Below are 21,655 nucleotides of genomic sequence, written 5' to 3' on the forward strand. Positions count from 1 at the left end.
TTTTCTTAAAAAACAATATAAAATAATTAACGTCAAAGAAGGAAATCTCAGACTCATTTTCCCCAAGTAAATTTAACTGTGATCTTCAAATATATTATTTTTATTAGATATTTTATATTTTCTATCTAACCTCTTGGATCTTGACTCATTCCTTGCTTTGAATGTTAGAAATTCCGCACAAAATTGCATACACTGTCACTGAATCAATGTTGCTGCAGTTTTATACAGGAAGCTTTATCTTTTTGTGACTGTAAAATTAGCGTACTTTGTACTTATTTGTTAGCTCTATAATTGCATAGCATTGAATTTGATCATAGAGAGGTTCAATACCAGAAGAAGAAGAAGAAGAAGAACATAAATAGTAGATGAATAAATTAATAAAAATAGTAGATGAATAAATTAATAAAATAACTAAGACTTACCAATTAATTCACACACATTGATTTGATATTTGAATTATTCTGCTTTGAATAGAAAAATAATACAAAGAAGAAATATGAAAGAAAGAAATAAATTCATTACTGCAAAAGAAACAAGAGCATTAACACTAGCCTCTTCATATTTTTCCTCCCCACCTAATTAATTCCTTTCCATTTACTACTACATGGTCACAACCCCACTGAAAAGGCTAAAGCTATGCTCTCATTCTTCCAGATCCAAAATAATATGATAAAAACAAAATTAAAATGTAACAAACAAACATAGAGATATTACATAATATGCACTAAATGCAATAATTAATTAAAACTAGCTAACATACAAAATTAATTAATAAACCCCTACCATGCATATTTATGGAAGAATTACTAGCTAGTTGTGAAGAGGATTTGGACCAGTGTGAATTAATCTTTTGTCATCACCATAAAGTGGATCACCAACATTTGTAGTGCTTCTAGCTCTTGTTCTTTGTTTTGAAGGTGCATGAGACAGTAATGCTTTGTTGAAAGTACGTTGTCTGAGTAACCGAATATTTGAATGGTTGTCGTTGTTGTTTTTGGTTTCATTGTTAATGGAGAAAAACAATGTTACTATAAGAGCAAAAACTAACATGACCCACAACAACAAAATTCCAGCTCTAGCCAAAGAAACCCTTCTTTCTCTTGTCCTTTCTCTTTCTCTCAAACCTATCATTGCACTTTTTCTTGTAGAGATTTTGTCACACATACACATACAAATTTAGAAGCTTCAGAAATCCACCATGAAATTGTGCACAGAAATATATGTCTCTTTCTCTCTCTCACTCCTAATTTTGACTTGATAATGATAACACAAAGCTATAGATGAGAGAGTGTGTAGAAAGAAAAACAAAGTGTGATTTGGATAATTCAGATAGAAAGAGGTAAAAAAGAAAGACACAAAAAGAAAAGAAAAAAAAGAACCTCAAAGTTTGGGTTATTTCCTTGTCTTATGGGTCTAGTCACATGATCTCGACCCTTGATTCCTGGAACCTTCTTATAAATTTTATAGTATCTCAATTCATAGTCCTTTTTTCTTTGGTCTTTGTTGCAATCTACCACAATATACGGGTTTTGTCATCCCATTTTTTATTTTTATACTCCATTCATTCATTTTTTAACTATAAATGTGTCGACTCTTGTCAAAATAAAATAAAATTTACTAACTAAATTTTTATACTAGGACACTTTTAAAATCTATTATTATTAAAGAGTCAAAGATTACTTTTATGGCATAGAACATTTTTCGTTTAAGAAAATATTATTAATTCATGACAATATTAGGGGTATTTCAATATATTACAATGGGCGACAAATGCGCATTATATGCTAGGGAAATTTCCACACTAACTTGGAAAAAATGTTTGATTATAATTTATATTTGTTTATCTTCATAAAAAGAGTGTGTCTCTTGCATAATAAAACAGGTGTTGTCCCAAAGTGAAAGAGAAATCTTCTAAACTCAAGTGTAGTCATTGAATCATCATCGTTGATATTTTAATGGATGTGTCACCACCACTATCAAGTGTTAAATAAGATTATTGATCTCTCTATAATGTTGGTGAAATTATAAATCATATTGTGTATTAAATTATATATTAATCTTATGTGATTGAGATGAGTTGACCGAGATTGTACAGTCGTTGTTGAGATTGAAATTTAAGAGTACTTGTAATAAGCACTCAATCAACACTCTAGTCAATACTCAATATGAGAGCAAAAAGCGAGAGGTGTTGAAATGATGAAGATGTCTACCTAGCATTAACGTTGAATGGTGATTTTATAGTCTCGTCTATTAGGAGTCGTTGGGGGAGTGATGGAGTGTTTGCTTTAAATGGCGTCCATCAATTTTTTGACTCCAACGATCGTTACTAGTCGTTTGAGACGTTACAAATGGTGAGAATCCAAAGCTAGTTGTTGAACTGGCTCGGTTGGATCACTATGTGTTCGGGCCTATATGTTTATGAGCCTTCAATAAGAATTCTAGGCATTGGACCAGTTCAAAACAGTTTCCCCATGTCGCCAGTCTGTTGTCTGGAGTGATGACTTTGTATGATTTTATATGAAGAAAGTGTGACAAATAGAATGGAAAATTGCACTTTGTTGATAACTCGGAGAGGATTATTTCGAGGAAGATTTTAGAACTTGTCAGTGACGATGGTGATCATATGAGGAATAGTCTTTTGTTTGGAAAACAATGCTTTGAATTTGATTAGAAGTGTTGGGAAGAGGAAATGACCTTGGCGTGAGTTTTGTCGATGAGATGTGTGTTGGGATTGAATTTACATTGTAGTCTTTATGATGAAGAGAGAGTTGATTGTGCAAGAATTTCGGCTCTTATACAAACAATAATGTGGAAATAGGATTTTATGCATTCGCCGCTTTCACAAAATCAGACCGTCACAACACTGGAATCAGACGGTCTAGAGAGATCATATTTCATTTTTATGTTATGATTTTAAAAATTACGAGCTTAAATAAGACCGTCCTACCAAGATCATACAACTACCAGAGTGTGACAACGTGAATGCGCGATCTGTTGACTGCAACAAATCGTGGTCCCAACATTACGAGGTTTATAATCTCTTTGTCCCAAAATAAGTGAGTTATTTGACTATTTCATACATATTAAAAAAAATGTACTCCCTCCGTATCGCTTTAGCTAAAAAAAAATTGTTTCAAAATGAATGTCACTTTACATTTCCAATACAGATTTAATTTTTTTCTTCCAACTTTACCCTCTCCAACTTTTCTCTCACACAATTTTCAATGCAACTTTAAGTTTGTCTTTTTCTTATAAAGTAAGGGCAGTTTAGTGAAAGTGTTATGTCTAATGATTATTTCATTTCATTCCTTAATCTGTGTGCAAATGGCTAAAACGACACTCATTTTGAAACGGAGAGAGTATAAGTGAAAGAAAAAAAAATTGCTTTAAATTATACACTCCAATGTAAAATTATTTTACGGTGTCAATTATGAGTGTGTTTGACTTTTTTGTATACTATTTTAAAAACTTTTTTCCCTCAAGGAACAATGTATAACTTTTTACACTAACATATATATGCAAATTAAACTTTACTTTTTATGTAAAAATATTATATACTACTATTTTACTGCTCCAAAAAAAGAAATTTTTGGATATATACCAAATAACATAATTTCCATAAGTGGTTGGCTGTTTTGGCTTTCTCATTGCTTTTTGGCATCTGGTTTGTTTTTGTTTATACAAATGTTTTCTATACTTTTATTTTTTCCAGAAAAAACCTTCACACTGTGTGTTTGCTTGATAAGGGTGTGCGACAGTCAGCATTAATAACCGCTGTCTCCGGAACATATTCAAATTTAGAGGTCATCGGGAACCAAGCTCAGCGGTCATGTCATGATTTTATAAACCTTGTACTATCGCTAACCAAATTAATTTGGTTGATGCATGGATCATTGATCAAATAAGTGTATCTTTAGTGTCATATATAGTGAAGTAAACAAATACTCACTCATTCTTAGAGTATGAACAACAAAATTTGTCAAAATTACGGTGAATCACCGTGAAGAAAATAAATACTCTCTCATTCCTCGATTATTAACATTAAAAAAAATGTTTGTTGAACCACTATATATTCAAATAAGACTTTGTGATAGATGTGATGTGTTATGTTGGCGAGATGGTTTTTCTTTTACGCATGTTGGTGAGGTGATACAAAGACATACATAAAGAAAATGAAGTGTATTAGATGGATATAATTACCATCACTAAAAAAGTCAGATTTTAAAGTTTAAACTTTAAAATATAAGTAACACTTAACTAACTTTGTTTAATTTTACTCTATCATTTCTAAAATACTTTTTTAATTAACTTATTTTATTTTTATACAAGTCTTTTTATTTTTGAGTGCACAAGTTTTTTCGGTATACATTTATTTCCAAAAACATAGGTATAAGCATGACAACAAGCATAAACAGTTGTTTTATCCTCTTTCTTTTTGGTATATTGAGGAAAGAAAAAAAAAAGGAAACAAAAGAAAGGGAAAAAAAAAAGAACATTGAGTCTGAATACAAGTCTCTTAGCCCCTTGTCCCAACCTATCTTCAGTCCATGATAAAGTGCCACAACTCGACATGAAGAATATTAGATATGCCGCCACCAACGCAGGCGCCACCGGAGTGCCGAAGAACACCTCCAAACTCTGACGCACCATGATTGCCTAGATTACTCCCATCAACGTTCAAAACTGACACCAACCCCGTCTCTTGGTGCCAAGACAACCATTTATCATTGTTAACTGGGTGTGTCCACGTAGGGAAAAAATTGTTGGAAGAGATTGGCATTACTATAAATTTGGAGCTTCAATTGATGAATGTTAATAGGTTCTTGAGTAATACAAGTTTGATTTCTAGCCTTGCAAGGCCGTCATAAAGTTGCCAAGAACATATGAGGATTTGAGCCCTCAATCCCTCTTCTAATCCAAGAACCACTTCCAAGACTCACCCTATGGCGACGTTTCGAATATATGTACGTATTTCAGGTACAATATTCGAAAAAGTTATATTAAGTTTTTTGACGTATATTTATTTATAAAAAAAAAAAGAGCACAAACCAAAAAAGTTACAAATGTAGGAGCTGCTCAGGGTAATGGGAAAAACTACATTTTTAATGATTTCTTCTACGGATGAAAGTATAAGTTTGAGGTAAATTTTTCCCTGGATTGGGTTGGGTTACCTGGTTAGTCCAAACCCAACCTACATTAGAACAAAAAAAAAATATATATTACTTTTCCCACCCCATGTGCTTCTCGCGTGCCCTATTTTTCTTTCCCAAAATATATACCATTCGGATTATATAATCCGAATTTGAGTTTTTTCCACCCTAGGGTGAAAAAAAATGAGTTTTTCACCAATTCGTTATAATCCGAAAATCTCAAAAAATAGGGCAAGCTATTTGATTTTTCTTTTTCGAATTATAGAATCTGAACACCCCCTAAACACTCTTATTTTCATGGTGCTTATGCAGTTCAGATTACATAAAAACTGCACCAGCACCAATTCTGAACATGTTTGTAACATGGATAGTCATTTTAAGGACAATATTAATCTTCCTAACTCTCGTCCTTGTGTTTTTGGATCAAGACTCCCTTAGAAGGGACTTCTTACGGGACTCCACCCCTCAAAATCCAAAATTTCATCGTTTAGACCCTTTTTTCATGATGTTGATGCAGTTCGGATTACATAATTCAAACTGCATCAGTACCAATTCTGAACATGTTTGTAACATGGATAGTCATTTTAAGGACAATATTAATCTTCCTAACTCTCATCTTCGTGTTTTTATGATTTTATCTGACAGGTTTTTATCATTTTTTTTACTTGGTTTTTTGGTTGTTTTTAAAAGTAAAATTCAAAATTGCTGAAATGAGAGATATTATGATTGCTGATTATACATAAACACAGTTCGGATTATGAAATCCAAACTGCAAGGGGCATTTTTGGAAATTTTACAGGGTGCGAGCAATGCAATAGGGTGAAAAAAGTAATAGTAAAAAAATGGCTCCTAAAGGCCTTATAAAATGCTCTTTAGGCATCCATGGTTTGCTCTAATGCACTTTAAACTGAATATCTTATCTCATGTGACATTTAGATAGCGTTTGTTGGTGAACGACAGTTAACTTCCATTCCATATATATATATATATATAGAGTAATGATATTTTGACATCCATTTGATGACAACTTTGTTGACAACCTTGTTTTTCTCACTTCTTATTGGTCAAAAACAATGGAGAGAGAAAAAGGAAGAGAGAGGATAACAACATCATGTGAGTATGAGAGAGAAAGTTGTCCAAAAGTTGTCAAAAAGTGGTTGTCAAAATATCATTTCTCATATATATATATATATAGGGTTATGATAGAAGACACCTTTTATGAAGGTGTCTTTTATCAAGTTACTCTATGAGCATTTGCGAAAAGACACCAACTTACTTTTAGGAAGGTGTCTTTTATCAAAGTTATAACTAAAAAGTGAAAATCACACCTTAAGGTGTGACTTGATAAAAGACACCACCAAAGGGTGGCTTGTAACATAACCCATATATATATATATATATATATATATATATATATATATATATAAGCACATACAAAAAAAAATCATTCTTGCTTTGAACTATTGCAAACGAACTATTCACCCTTACTCCTCATCATCTAAATGAGTACCATCATCGTCTTTCGGAGGATATGTACGTCACAATTAGGACATTACCTAAAGCATCGTCCTCACCTCTCACAAGTTGGGTAACTCGTACCGATAATATCCATCACAAAAATTATATAATATACTCATACATTTCGTAATAATTACCTTATAATTAATTTAAATTAAAGATTTCATATTTTCAACAACACATATCGAAATAAAACAATACTTCATCTTGTAACAACACACATTCAACGTATTTTAAAAAAATCACATGAACATATATCATCTGGAGTTCAACAATTCAATAAATGTAATCAATCAATCAAGAACATGTTGTCAATTTATCGATTAGTCATTTACCACACATCTCAAATGCAAATTAAATCAAATACGAACTTCATAATGTTTCTAGTTCTTATTTTATCCTCATGCTTTAATGTTTGCACATTAATTTAATTATCCGTAAAAAAGTCTATAACTCTCACAATGAGCCTGAAATGAATTGTGGGAAATACGACTTTTCCGTTCATCACAATTATTTTACGCTAATTATCGAACTCACTCTCACCTCGTATCTGGTTTGACAATGTTGTATGATAAAAAAAAAGTTAAAAATAAGTTCATAAATGCTGCAAAGGTTCCAAAATAAAATTACGTAGTGGCGAGTTGGCCCAATCATCGAAACGCGACGACCCTGTAGAACAGACAAATAGGGTTCGACGTCAACTTCGTTGAAACACGCAAAAGAACAATATTTTAAGAAATTTTTAACGAAAGGAATTCAAAAACAATATCCATTTTACCAAACGACGGATGTGGTGATCAAATTCCATCAATTTTCGTCCACCCAAGATATTGAGAGCGGCGAACCGGAGCCACGATCGATGAAATTGATGCCGAAACCGGACTCATAGGCCCGTTTTGTGTGGAAAAGTGGTTAACATTGATTTATATTCTAGAGGGATAGAGAGATGGAAACTGAGAGAAAGAAGTTTCTAGGGAGGGGTGTGAATAAAATATTTACCTAAAACAGTGGTGTGATTAGAAGGATGATTGAGTAAAAATATTGTATGTTCACATACTAGGCTAAAAATGGCCCGATGAAATACTGAGCTGATCCCATTCGGATAACAAGTTCCTGCAGAAACGAGGAGGTGCAGAAACGAGGAGGTGCAGAAAGTAGTCTGGTTCAAATCTATTTTTCTATTAATTCAAGTTCTAAAAATAATACTAATCAATCATTATACTTTATATCATTTCATTTCAATAAAATTAATTATTTTTATATAATTTATTAAGCAAGGTCTGCAAAAAGTGATGACATATTTGATGGTTCTGTAACAATTATTTGCTATATATGCACCCAAAATTTTTACTCTACAATAAGGGTGCCTATTTAGTTTGGTACTAAATAAGTAAATCACTCACCATTGTGGGTGATCTTGAAAGTTATTGGCTTGGTTCAAATTTTGTCGCATTATATATCTTCGGATTTTGGATTGGGTATATTTCAACCATATAAAATTGGCTTGTAAGGTAAGAGCTACTCAAAATTTATAAACAATACACATGCCATATCTCTAGGAAATATGGAACTAAATCCACCCCTAAACACCCAACACACTAAAGGTGTTTGAAGCTGCAACTAAGACAACCTAAATGACGCAAGACGGCTAGGGATGGACCATAATGAAGGTGTAATTTTCAACACACACCATCCCGGATAACCAACAAATTATAAAATTAAATAATATTTAAAACAAAAAAAATCAACTCATTGAATCAAATTATTTTATAGTTAAAATTTGAATCCAATTATGATGCTAAATTTTAAAGAAGTTTTTTTTGTGAAAGAAATTTAAAGAAGTTATAACTAATTAAACCCTATTTCAAAAAATTAAGATACAAAGATACTATTCTAAAATTTGTTGTAGTATGTTGGGATATTTTTGCTAGCTAACAAAATTTGTTGTAGTATGTTGGGATATTTTTGCTAGCTAACAAGTGTTGATTTTGCAAAAATGAAAAATTATTGAAATTAGCATGAGAGTGGCCGCGTGCATAAAAAAGAAATATATTTTTAAATTTGAATTAATATTAAATTATTAAATTTTGTTGAAAAAATGCTAAAATAAAATTAGAAATTAAAATAATTTTTTTAGATATAATCAAAATTTATGTGTGTATTTTATTTCTAAATATTTATTTAATTAACATAATATAAATCAACCAAAAAAATAAACAAAATATTTAGTGGGTAGTATCAAATTAATATATGTATTTTGAGATTTTTACCATCCATTGTGGTCCTACACGCCTCAATGGATTAATTTCTATAGTTGCGCGAAGAGATACCAATTAACACCCAAAAACATAAAATAAAAATGCTAAAATAAAATTAACATGAGAGTGACACGCGTAGATAAAAACTAGATTAAAATATAAAATATTTTTAAATTTGAATTATGAAAAATAATTAAATTTATTGAAAAATATGTTAATAAAAATTAGAATTAATAAAATGCATATTCGGTTGAACATAATAAAAATTACATGTGTATGTAATTTTTTTCAGCTCATGTAAATATATGTAGTTTGTTGAGATATTTATGCCAAATCCAAATATCAATTTTAGAAAATAGAAAAAAAAATGAAAATAAACGTGAAAGTGTCATGTGGCAAAGAAAATCTTACTCTAACACACACACACACTATTTATTGATACTATTGATATAAAGTGAATAAAGGATTTTGTGCTAACTTTTCATTAAAAACACTGTTTATATTTTTCAAAATGTCAGTGCAATAAAAAGAGCGAAAAAACACACATGAGTGTTCGTGTTTCCGCCGGTGTTACAATAAAGTTTTTACATATAATTTGAAGAGTTGTAGCGCCCCACCTTAGTGAGGCTATTATCTTGTAGTACGTATAAATATAATTGACCTAAAATATCATAATAATGGTTGTATTATTTATTTTGTAGGATATGGTTGGGGGACAAACATCTGCCTATTATTCATTCAGCAGTTGATCAACTTCAAACTTGAAACACAATGCAGACAATTTGAGGTAGGCTATGACATGATCTAGCTAATGATAACTTAGGGTGCAAAGTGAACATTTATTCTACACGTGAAACATGAAACCATGTCTTAATCATATGAAGGTTTTTGGTTATGTATTCAACAGACTAGCAGTAGTACCTTCTCAAATGTACGCTACACGCAAACGTGTTTTCTTGCAATGATGATTGATACAAAGGAACAATCTCACTAACGTGGAGGCCCCAAATGCTATGAATCAATATGCTTCTTTAGTATGTTGTTTATGGTCATTTTTGGCAAGCAAAGAAGTATCTCAAGTCCGACGACAACAAATAAATGTCTAATTGGTGCGACCATGAGATCTTAGAGAAGTTAATATGTAACATATGAACGAATATATGTGTGAAAGTGAATTTAGACAAAATACGAGTTTTGCAAAATGTTAAAATTAATTTCAATATCATGACAATATCATTGTGACTCAAGAAATTTTTCATTCGATTCGTAGAAATAAACCAACATAGTCTTAGGAGAGTTAACAATATGATTCTCTTCAAGACTAAAGATCTCTTCCTCCAAACTATCATGAAAGAATTCAAGTTGCTCAACATATAGGTTCAAATTACACTACCAGAAAACCGGTGATTAGCCACGGTCAAAGGCGTGGCTAAACTATTGTATAACCGTGGTTAAGGAATGTTACCACGCAGACCACAACCGTGGCAAACAAGGGCGTCGCTAAACTTTAGCCACGGCTATTCCATGTGTTAGCCACGGCTAATTTTGTCGTGGTAACCTTGTGTTAGCTACGGATTTGAGCTCTTATAGCCACGGTTAACTCGTGGATAAAGAAATGAAGAAGGTCTGTTATACATACAGTTTGCCACAGGCCTATCCGTGGCTAAAGTGTTTTTTTTTTTTTTAATAATTGCTAATTTTTCAGCTTCAGCATACTAGCCAAAATGCAGTACAGTATATAAAGACAATAGTAGCAATACTCCTGCTTGGGATATAAGTAGACATTAAACTAACAAGGTCAAGAGCCAATTTCTTAAAGCAATATGTAGGGATCAAAATACAAGTTGCAGTCATATAAAATGTAGTGGAATCAAAATTACATTCTTAACATATTATAGCATGACTAATATACTAACAAGGCCAAAAGCTAATATACTAACACATTCACTACTGAAGCTAAAAACACAAACAGAGTCCTTCATTTAGCAGTCCAAAAAACAGCATGTTCCTTATTGGTTTAATTACTAGAACTGGTACCTGTCAAGTAAAGAAAATTGAAAGGAAGAATTGGTTAATTAAAGATCAACAATTGTATAATGCTAATTATAATGTAAACTAGAAACACAAGATATGATTATTATGAAGAAATACCTTGGTTGAAACTTGGTAATTCATCGCCAAATTTTTCTTGCAAAAAATTGGTGAGAAATGCCAAGTGACTTTGAGCTTGTGTAAGCTGCTCCTTAGTCTCTTCATATCCAGTTAACTTTTCCCCTAAAGTGTGTACTTGCTTCTTCAAATCCTCAATATTTTGGCTAGAGCTACCAACATTAACAAATTCAGAGAAACGCTTGCGTGTTCCAAATACCTTAGAGGGGCAAACACCAACACCTAATCCACGCACTCGACCTGAATGCTCAGCTCCATACACTTTTCCGACAACATCATCTGGATAGGCATTAATCTTTAAGGGAACACCTAAAGTAGCAACACGCTCTTGATCTTTGAGCAAATTCTCTGATATCTTATCCTATTAAAAACAGGTAATTAGCTACCATGAAATATCCAAATAGCAGGCTATATACATCAAGAGTGATGTTATATCTCGCGACCCAACTAGATGCAATTTCATATGCTCTGATAATTAAATAATGCAATTTCAGCATTACTCTTAAATTAAATATTGTGTCACATAGAAAAGAAAGCAATGACTCATTCAAATTAAATAGTATCCAGACAATAAATATAGAACCAATGCCCACCCAAAAAAACATGAAAAAACTGCTAGTGTCATAGCAACATGTTCTACCAACACCCACCCCAAAGATGACAAAACATAAACATAACACGTCATTATCAAATTCAACTATAACTGAAACTGAAGCCCTCACACACAAGATCAAGGGGAACCTGGAAATTTTGCAGAAAATACATTTGACATCTCCAAACAACTTATTTGAATCTATGTCCCGTCTAATCTAAGTCTTTAGAACACATTCATTAAACTAAAACAAAATTATAGAAAAATGAAAAGGAAATGCAATCAATTTACTTACAGCAATAACTTTTCCTTCGTCACTCACAAATTTTCCGTGCTTATTTATTAATGTTGACAAAATAACCTCACTGCGACATACTGGTCGTTTTAATCGTAGCTCCTAATAAAATCAATACAATAAAAGTTAACCATTAATTATCATATATCATATAACATACTTAAACTTTACTATGATAAAGTAATATAGAACGCTCTAAACAACTTACCATCTGACGACCCCTTCTTGCATTGCTCTTACTACCTCCAGCATGTGAAACTTTCAGCTTCTTGCGGTTTCTTGTATTTTGCTCACTTATTTTCTATAATTGTTAAATATATTAGTCATTTTATACCTTCAAAGTGAAAATATAAATATCTTTTACATATTTTGTTAAAAAATATACAATGAACATCTATACCTTCATTTTGTCACTAGTATAGTAACTCACAAAAGTTGCCCATTGAACAGGAGGAACACTAGAAGGACGATTAGCAAGTATCTCTTCTTTACTTTTCCTGGGATAAAAGTGATCACACCTTAACTTGTATTTATAGGCCCTCCATCTTTCCCCTAGTGCACTCCATATCCAATTGATTCCAGCAGCATAATCAAATTCAAAACGATCCTTTAAATATTATATTCATCAATCAATCAGTAATAACAAGAAATACAATAAAACAATTAAAGTAATGGTAATTTTAGATAACAACCTCGATAGACTTCCATTGTGCCCGACCATTCTCGATTGGCATCAGATCCCATGTTTCAATAGATACAGGACAGAATGCTGACTTTGTAGCAAGTTTACCTAAATATCTCACAAGTAGATTTGAACCATCATCAATGCCTGGTCCGTCACCACCGATCTCCACCATAACTTTCTTTGTCTTTTCCAAATGCCAAACTTGGTTTGCTACCATTCTTCGAATTGTAATTTCATTGGTAATAGTATCTAAAATTATGTACATGAAGTGAAGTAAATAAACTTAATTAGAGAATAAACTTAATAGTGCAACTAACAAATTAGAGAATAAACTTAATAGTACATTTTTCGTGCAACCAACTAATTAGAGGATAAACGTAATAATGTTACTTTTACCTCTAACTTTGACAAGTAAGGGCTCCTCTTTTAGCTGCGGGACTGTTTCATTTGGGCATGAAGAAGAGTCAAATATGTCATTCTCAATTGAGTTATCTGTCATGTCCACATTGGTAAATTGGTCATCCAGTTGATCGTCGATATTTTGTTGGGGCTGGTCTTGTAAAGTCTCCCTGTCATTTTGATTTTCTTGTCCTTGTAACCTTTCTAACAATTCGTGTCCTGAAGTATTCTTGCGTCTTCTACCCATATCAAATCAATACCTATGTATACATGGTTACAATTCATGTCTTGAATTACTCATTTCAGCAACAAAAAAAAGTATAAAATTGTGAATAAATACTAAAACTAAATGAAGCACATTATCAACCACAATTGAAGAAGTATGTTCATAAGATTAATCGCTACCTACCACTAATACAGCACAAAAAGTCTCATATAAAATTCAAATTTATACTAACAAAAAGTCTCATATAAAATTCAGAACTGGTGTAAGGACTTTGTTCCATTGGTTTTAGTTTAGAAATAAGTTATGCAGTGCAGGAGAACATTCATTGTGACAGTCCAACAATAAAATGCAACTTAAATAAGTTATGCAGTGCAGTCCCCTGAACTTTCCTCCACCACAACCAAACCAAAAAACTTTCCCTCTTTATTATAACACAACCAACAAAGGGTAAAACTCGACTACGCCGCAATTTGAGAATAAGTAATAGCTTATCCTTTACTTCAGAAACAACATTAACAATTTAAGGGTTTCAAATCTAAGTTTAAAATATTGAATAACACAAAAAGATCAAACCTAATAAGTTTAAATCATCAAATAATAGCAACGATCGAACTTAATAATTTCAAGTCATACAAATTCAACTTCTCAGTGAAGAAAATATAAACTGAAGTAATACCAATGCTAAATACAACTTTTCACAGAATAATAATCACAAAAAAAATGCTAAATACAACTTTTCACAGAATAATAATCACAAAAACTAAACGAACAAGAGAAAGATAAGAAATCCTTACCTTGAGCAAGATCAAAGTGAAACCAGAAATTTAATAACCTGTGTTAAAAAACATGAAAAAGAAAGAACAAGTTAAAATCAAAAGAAACATGGGCAAAAATCAAAGAATCAAATAAAAAGACAGAGAACCTAGAAATGGGTTAGAATGGGTTAGTGGGTTAAGGAATGAAATGAAATAAAAACACAGAGAACCTAAAAATTTCATGCTCCAAACGATGAATACAGATTGAAAATCAAACTTGAAATAGCAAAACAGAGATAGATGAATACAAATTGGAAATTACAAAGGTAAGAAAATTGAGATTTGAAGAAAACTAAAGTTAGGGTTCGGCTGGAAGGAAGAAGAGAGAAAAATGATTCACCTTGATTCCTTATGTGAGAATGCTGGATGGACGGCGCTTAGTAGGTGGAAGGAGGTTAGGGTTTCATGTTTGGGGAAAATGAATTTTGTCTCTCTGTTTCACGTTTTTGAGGGAAATGAAATGAAAAAAAAATAATAAATGAATGAAGGAGGGAGAATGAAAAAAATAGGCGCGGAGACAATTTTAGTAGAGGGGGAAACCTGAATTGGGATTGTTGACTTAGCCACAACTTTGACCGTGGAAAATGAAAATTTAACCCGTGGCAAAATGAAATGTTAGCCACGTTCACCATACTGTGGCTAAATAACCGTGGCTAATAGCCGGTTTTTTGGTAGTGTTAGAGACTAATTCAAGCACAGCTCAAATAGAAATCATCTTTACCCATGAGAGATTCTTTTCAAAATCAATATCCTTCCTCTAATTCAATTCTTTCACAGTCAATATTTGATTGGGAGTTATTTTGATTATATGCTATTATCATGTATAACCATTTGTTCCTCTCAAAAAAAAATGTATACGCATTTGCTCTTGAGTGTTTTTCTCCCCACCAAGTCCAATCAAAGTCTGATATCACTTGTTAGAAAATTCATGGGGCAACAACGAATCAATAATCCAATACTACAGGAGATGAAGACGCCACATCTCGAGCCAAAACCTTAAGACACTGAAAATATGTCACCTTTTTTATATATCAGATGTTAAACTCGTCGATGAGACTACCATTCACATATCCAACAATATATATAAAAAAAACAATAAGGAGTTATTCAATGCATGTACAGGCTATAAAGCTATGGTGAGTAAGAGAGTCAAACAAAAATAACCTAAACTAAGTATGAAACTTAATTCTATGGGTTAGGGTGATCCTTCATTATATTCTTTGTCATTAAAAAAAAATAATTACGAAAGTTAAACTAAAGAAGAAAGATTACCCAACCCCACAACGCCAGCAAGGTCTATTTCTAAAAAAACCAACGTTTCACTCATAATTTCACATATAATGGATAGATTCATAGATTCAGAAAAGGACAAGCAGGAAGCTAGAAAAGTTATACCAAGAATAGCTTCAAGCCTCAACGAGATCAAAAATAAGCTTTCTATTAATATATTTTGTCTTGAATGACATTCTTGATATTTTGCCTTGTAAATTGTAAGTAAGTAAATAATATACGTTCGATCCTACTTTTTTAGCCACGTTTGTGCAATCATATATATGCTTTTCAATATTAATAGTTTGTTATGTAAAAAAGAAAAACATTAAGAGTTGTGTTAGCTCAAAACTGTTCATTTCTAGGGAAAGGACGTAATTTGAATGAATTGGAAGAAAAAATGAGCAAAAATTAAAGAATTTTTCTATGAATGTTGCGTCCACTGGGCCAGTTAGATTGGTTTTGTTCACCTATTTAAAGGGGAATCTTTGTAAAAGAACCACACCTTATATCACAATATGGTTGGAGTTGTTCATTGTTTAGAAATTTATAGATAATTCTTTTTTCCAATTTTAGTTGTTAAAGTTGTCAAGTCCTAAAGTGTATTGTTCCTATACAGTGTCAACTGTCAGGTACAAGACAAACCAAACAATTGCACATTTGCCAAAAAAAAAAGTTATTTTGACACAAACATCATGTGCACGGTAGATCTGTTAATATATGATTAAACCATTTCAGATATATTGTTAATTACATTTAGTTTAGTTAATGATCAATGAATATCAAGTATATTTGAGTTTAATAATTTTCAGATGCACAATATTGCTTATTTATTCGTTATATGTTTATCACATATCTTATATTATCACATATCATATATATGTATTCGTTATATGTTATTAAGAGGGATGCTAGGTGCAAACGCTTTGACAGACGCGGACCAACACACGCCTGTATTGTTAAGCCACGTCAACCATTTTCAAAAGTTATTTACTTGTTTACAGGCTAACTAAGTTGTGTCTCTCTCTTCTGTCAACAAAAAAACAAGTTGGACATCTCTCTGTTTTTTTGGAAGGAAGTTGTTTTTTTTTAACACTCTCCTATTTAATTAAAAAAACATTAGAAATCTTTCATGACCACCACCGCTGCTTCAATCACCCACCGCCGCCGCACCCATCATCACAAACTGCCGTAAGACCTATCATACACCATCAATTACTGCATAATCATGTAAGATCTGAACTACTAAAACAAACAAACAACACATCTCCCCATCCTTACAACCTTAACCCCAAAATGGGATCATCTAATTCAACCTCTTTAATCTTCAACTTCACCCTTATTTTTTGCTTTCCCGTCATCATCTCGAAAATAAAATTGAAAACGTGGAACAGAAATTACTCATTATTTTTCCATGACACAGAAATTGTAGAACGCCAATCTTTCATATAGAACCATGATGAAGAAAATTGCATGGCAACAGTATAGTTCTGAAAGGAGACGGTCACAGCGTTAGTTTTTTTTTTGTAGAATTAATAAAATGAAAATAATTGTTAAAGAAGTAACTTGTATAGCCGGTAGCCAAGCAAGAGGTAATGATGTGGCTCAAAGTTAGAGCGAGTGTTAGCAGGCGTGTGTTAGAGCGTCTGTCTTTAGCACTTCTCATGTTATTAATTATATGAATATTATAAGTGTTATAAGTCATTAAACAGTTATTGAATGTAATTAACTATGTATTTGAACAAATTATATAATGGATAAATGAGGCGTTGTGTCGAAATATCATTGTGTTCACATATACATTATCATCTACTAAACTTACTTGAATATGTATTTTAACCGTGTTACCATTAGTTCACGTATATTTGTGAGTAGTGTCATGCAATATTTTGAATTAGGATGTACAAAACCAATTTCGACTCGTTTACCGTCTTGACTCGAATGCTTTGGGTCGGGTCTGACCCAAACTAAAAAATAATAATACAAGGACAAAGCTAAAGTAAAGATCGGATTCGGTTTCACTCTTGGGTTACCTGTCTAGTCTTGAAAGCTTAAGAGGACAAAGTTTTTTTCACTTATTAATTTTGTAATTTCATGCATAGTCTCTCACACTCACTCATTATCTAATTAAAAATAATAAAAAATCTCAACAACATGAGAGAGGGGAGTTAAGATACATACCATCATCCTTCAAAAAAAAAAAAAAGATACATACCATCATTTGTAGCAGCTACTCCTATCACATATGCACTTATTTACTCATTAGACAATGTTGTTACTACTCTTGATTAATTTGTAAGACAATGCTACTCTTTGATGAGTTGTTGATTCACAACTTTGGTGACTTGCTATTATCCAATATTCATATATATTCAGTTACTTGATTAATTTTTTTTGTATTAGTATTTAGTGACTAGTCTTATCTTTATATCGTCTCGTCTTTATTAAACATATACATCATCGAATTTGATTGGGTTGAGGATCAGATCCGGGTCTAAACAATTAATGTTAGGGTTTGGTGAATGACGCATCCAACCTGTTTAAACCGTTCTTTGCACACCCCTAATTTGTACGTTATGAACAAACTTTGTCAAAATAACGGAGTTGTTTGCATAACGGATTTTCTTTATGTGCTCTCTTGAGAAAAGGAGAGTGTAACATCAGACAAAGTGAGAGAAAAATCAACTTAAGTGTGAGGTTGTTTTGCAGGAGGAAAGAGCTGGAGACATATGGGGAAGAAGCAAACTTTAATAACACATGACAACAACATCATGCTGTGACTGTTGTCCTTTTAAAGAAACACCTTAACTCATTATTTGAACATATATTTCTGAATTATATATTATTACTATTGGTCAACTCTTTATATTTCTTGTTGCTCCACCTAATGCTAGCTTTTACTACAACGTTCTTTACTTCTTATAAATACACTGTCTCTTCTTCAGCTTCCTTCTCATTCTATCTTCACTCAAACTAATTAAAACCCTATTTTCAAACAGTGAAAATTTGCAGAGATTATATATCCTTAGTTTTCCAATGTGAAATAGTATAAAACAAAAACCTTGTATTTTGTTGAAGGTAATAAGCTGATTCTAATCATCCTTCCCATCATGTCTGATTCATTCTGTAGCTTTCTCTCTGCCACTCCAAATTCCAACCATAATTCCCATGCACCTTCGAAAACCTCCTCCATAGTCCAACCTTATTGTATTTGCACCCATTGCAACCATCTCATCCCCTTCAATCACCATCTCGGTAAGGCAAGCTTAATTTTCTTATGGGTCTTTTTAACTGATGCCCTAAAGGCATTGGTAAGGAATCTATTAATGGAAAGTTAATTTATCTTGAAAATATAAGTTTTTATTTTTGTTTTAGGAATAATTACACCATTTTTTAATGCAAACCTACTAATTTTAACACTTTAACCAATGCGCCAAGGGCATTCATTAGCATTCTACTTTTCTTAAATATCTCTCTTATTTTAACAGAAAATATTAGTATCATTAGTATCATAGTCGGGTTGGGATCGAACATTTGACATCCTTATCATTCCACTTTTTAACTTTCTCATATGTTTGAATATTTTCTCGAATATCCCATCATAGTATAATCTTCTCTTTTTCAATATGAGTAACTATATTCATGTGGTCATTTACTTATTTACTTGTTTGTATATTTCTACTAAGAAATTTGACCATACATACACTAAAATAATTTGATTTTGAGCTATATATAAACAACGGTTTTAAATTGCAAGAAATTCCAGATAAATACAGTCATATGATATCATAATATCATGATGTGACTACTTGCGGCAGTAATTTAAAAATCATGTTATATATGCCCTAAGTAGCTAAACTATTTTCTTCATGTGTTTTTTTTTTTTTTTTGAACAATTTTCTTTATGTGTTTTGTATATATATTATACAGCTCATGCAGCTGAGCAAGGTACAAGCAATACTATGCATCCTCAACCAAGTTCAAGGTGGAGTCCAACACCAGTTCAATTACTAGTCCTTGAAGAATTGTATAGGCAAGGGATGAAAACACCATCAGCTGAACAAATCCAACAAATAGCTTCGCAGCTTCGACAATTTGGAAAGATTGAAGGAAAAAATGTGTTCTATTGGTTCCAGAATCACAAGGCGAGAGAGCGACAGAAGCGTCGTCGCCTTGAGATGGAGGAAACAATTGGTTCTTCTTCAACTGAAGATAAAAAAGAGAAAGAGAAGTACGTTATGGGAAATTCAGAAAAGCAAGAAGCTGCAGGTATACAGCTAGATATTATCTTTAGGGTTATTCAAGGTTCTTTTAGTGGTCAAAAGATTCCTATATTATATTTCACTCATGACATTACAAGTTACAGCAGAGAGAGAGAGAGACAGAAAAGGATAAATAGCTTTTGTAAGGATCTCGGTAAATTTAACAAATTTACAAAATATCAATTTAGCCCATTTGGTCATTTTTTTTTCTTCAAATATAGCCCTACAATTTTAGAGATTTTAGGTTTATTCTGATGCAACAAGAAACTATAGAAGTCAATATGATATTCTTGCATAGGATAAACCTAACATCTTTAAAAGTATAGTGCTATATTTGAAAGAAAAAAATTTATTGATGTTTATTCAATTTAATGGACTAAATTATTGCTATTTTTGAAATTTTAGGCATTAAATTAACACCCTTACAATTTGAAGTGTGTGTGAATATGTATATGTATATGAGTTGAATTTGTGGTGATTGGATTTTGAAAGAGACAGGTGGTGGAGTTAAAGAGACAAAGAAGTGGGCAACCACTTCAAACTGCAGTGAACAAGCAGAGGTCTGTAATTTCTCTTGTCTTTGTTGATGGTACAATTACAACATTTATTCACCTTTGTTAACCAAAGATACCCAAAAGATTTCATAATCAAAGAGGTTTTGTATGTTGGAAAAAAAGAGTGTCCTCTAAAGCTGTTTTTTTTAACTTTCTGTTGGGGCTGTTTTATGTTACATTTCAGATTTTCTTGGACTTTTTGTGAATTCAATCTGAAAAAAAAATGAATTCTCTTCAGACTTCAATCACATATTATCACTCTCTCTCTTTCCCTCTGTCATTCTTTCTATAAAAATAATTAAATAATTTAAATATTATTTTTTACTTTTAACTTTAGTATCTGCTGTAATTTAGCAGGATATAGCAGAAAAAGGATCAATACAAGTTTTGAGGAAAAACATAGCAGAAAGACAAGGAAAATGCCAAAATATTGAAATTCCTTATTGCTTCAATCCTTTTACTATGCCAGCTACAACATCTTCAGCAGCATATAGAACAACATGTAGTAATAATAATACACAACTTTTAACCCCTCAAAATTATGATTTATTACCATCCAACAAAGTAAATTTCAACTATTATGAAGAACAAAATGCAGATTATCCTAGGACACTTGATCTTTTTCCAGCTAAGGAGGATAAACAAGATGGAATTTCTGAGAGAAAATCTATGTTTTGTGTTAATGCTTCTATGATGGACACTCATGAAATCAACTCTTCCTCCAACCAGTTTTTTGAGTTTCTTCCTTTAAGAAATTGATGTAGCCAAATATTCATGTCATTTTAGAATACTTGTCACATATATGCAAGGTTATATATTAAGGCAATTAATTAATTGGATGTGCCTGTAATGAATAATATATTTTTTGTTTGGATTTGCAAATTACTTTTGGTTTCACTTTCTCTCATGAGAGTGAGTTTGGTGATGAATCTGGTGATGCATGTTAGCATTGTAAGTGTTGTACATTTGATTGAACCTAATGTTTGTCTTGTTCATACTCTACTTTTACGTGGATAGCAGAATCTCTGATCTCTCAATCACAAACACACTTACTCTTATATCACGTGTGAAAATGTCAACCATGTCCTTAATTTAGGTCAGCAAGAATACAAAATTAGAAATGTAAACTTTAAGCAAGGAACAGATTATACCGACAAACTTTATATAGTACACATATGCCTCCTCTTAGTTATTGTTGAAATTGATGCATATTTTTAGTGTTGGATCATCAGAGTAGTTTCAGGATTATCATAACAGATAAAAAGTAATTATACTAGTGTGAGAGTAGTTTGAGGATCATAACGAATCAAGAGTAATTATACTAGTGAGTTAGACACATTTTAATTTAAAACCTTTATATAATATGTTGATCAACATCCATTTTCTCATCTTCTTTCAAAAAAAAAAAAAAAAACATCCATTATCTCATCTAATGTAAAAGGGTCAACTATGTTTATAATCTC

General features: G+C 31.9%; 2 protein-coding genes across 4 annotated transcripts; one reads left to right on the plus strand and one right to left on the minus strand.

Annotated features, from left to right (window-relative positions):
* Positions 1 to 10,716: 10,716 nt before the first annotated feature.
* On the minus strand, positions 10,717 to 14,784 carry LOC146932016 (uncharacterized). Of its 2 annotated transcripts, XM_085703603.1 has the most exons (10): positions 14,648 to 14,784; positions 14,448 to 14,540; positions 14,087 to 14,124; positions 13,064 to 13,326; positions 12,675 to 12,916; positions 12,383 to 12,589; positions 12,191 to 12,283; positions 11,983 to 12,084; positions 11,078 to 11,456; positions 10,717 to 10,963 (listed from the first exon to the last, which is right to left on the minus strand). In XM_085703603.1, the coding sequence occupies exons 4-10, from the start codon at positions 13,311 to 13,313 to the stop codon at positions 10,944 to 10,946; spliced, it is 1,293 nt and encodes a 430-aa protein (XP_085559729.1). In that variant the 5' UTR covers positions 13,314 to 13,326; positions 14,087 to 14,124; positions 14,448 to 14,540; positions 14,648 to 14,784; the 3' UTR covers positions 10,717 to 10,943. The 2 variants fall into 2 exon arrangements, with proteins under 2 accessions (XP_085559729.1, XP_085559728.1); XM_085703602.1 differs by lacking the exon at positions 14,648 to 14,784 and having other exon boundaries at positions 14,448 to 14,565.
* A 3,235-nt stretch (positions 14,785 to 18,019) lies between these two features.
* LOC146932017 (uncharacterized) lies at positions 18,020 to 21,194 on the plus strand. 2 transcript variants are annotated; one of them, XM_085703605.1, is made up of 4 exons: positions 18,020 to 18,631; positions 19,307 to 19,645; positions 20,131 to 20,198; positions 20,550 to 21,194. In XM_085703605.1, the coding sequence occupies exons 1-4, from the start codon at positions 18,487 to 18,489 to the stop codon at positions 20,949 to 20,951; spliced, it is 954 nt and encodes a 317-aa protein (XP_085559731.1). In that variant the 5' UTR covers positions 18,020 to 18,486; the 3' UTR covers positions 20,952 to 21,194. The 2 variants fall into 2 exon arrangements, with proteins under 2 accessions (XP_085559731.1, XP_085559732.1); XM_085703606.1 differs by having other exon boundaries at positions 20,137 to 20,198.
* The last annotated feature ends 461 nt before the right edge of the window (positions 21,195 to 21,655 follow it).

Source organism: Medicago sativa, chromosome 4 (genome assembly GCF_051527215.1).
Source record: "Medicago sativa cultivar Bolivia chromosome 4, Bolivia_mono, whole genome shotgun sequence".
Lineage (NCBI taxonomy): Eukaryota > Viridiplantae > Streptophyta > Magnoliopsida > Fabales > Fabaceae > Medicago > Medicago sativa.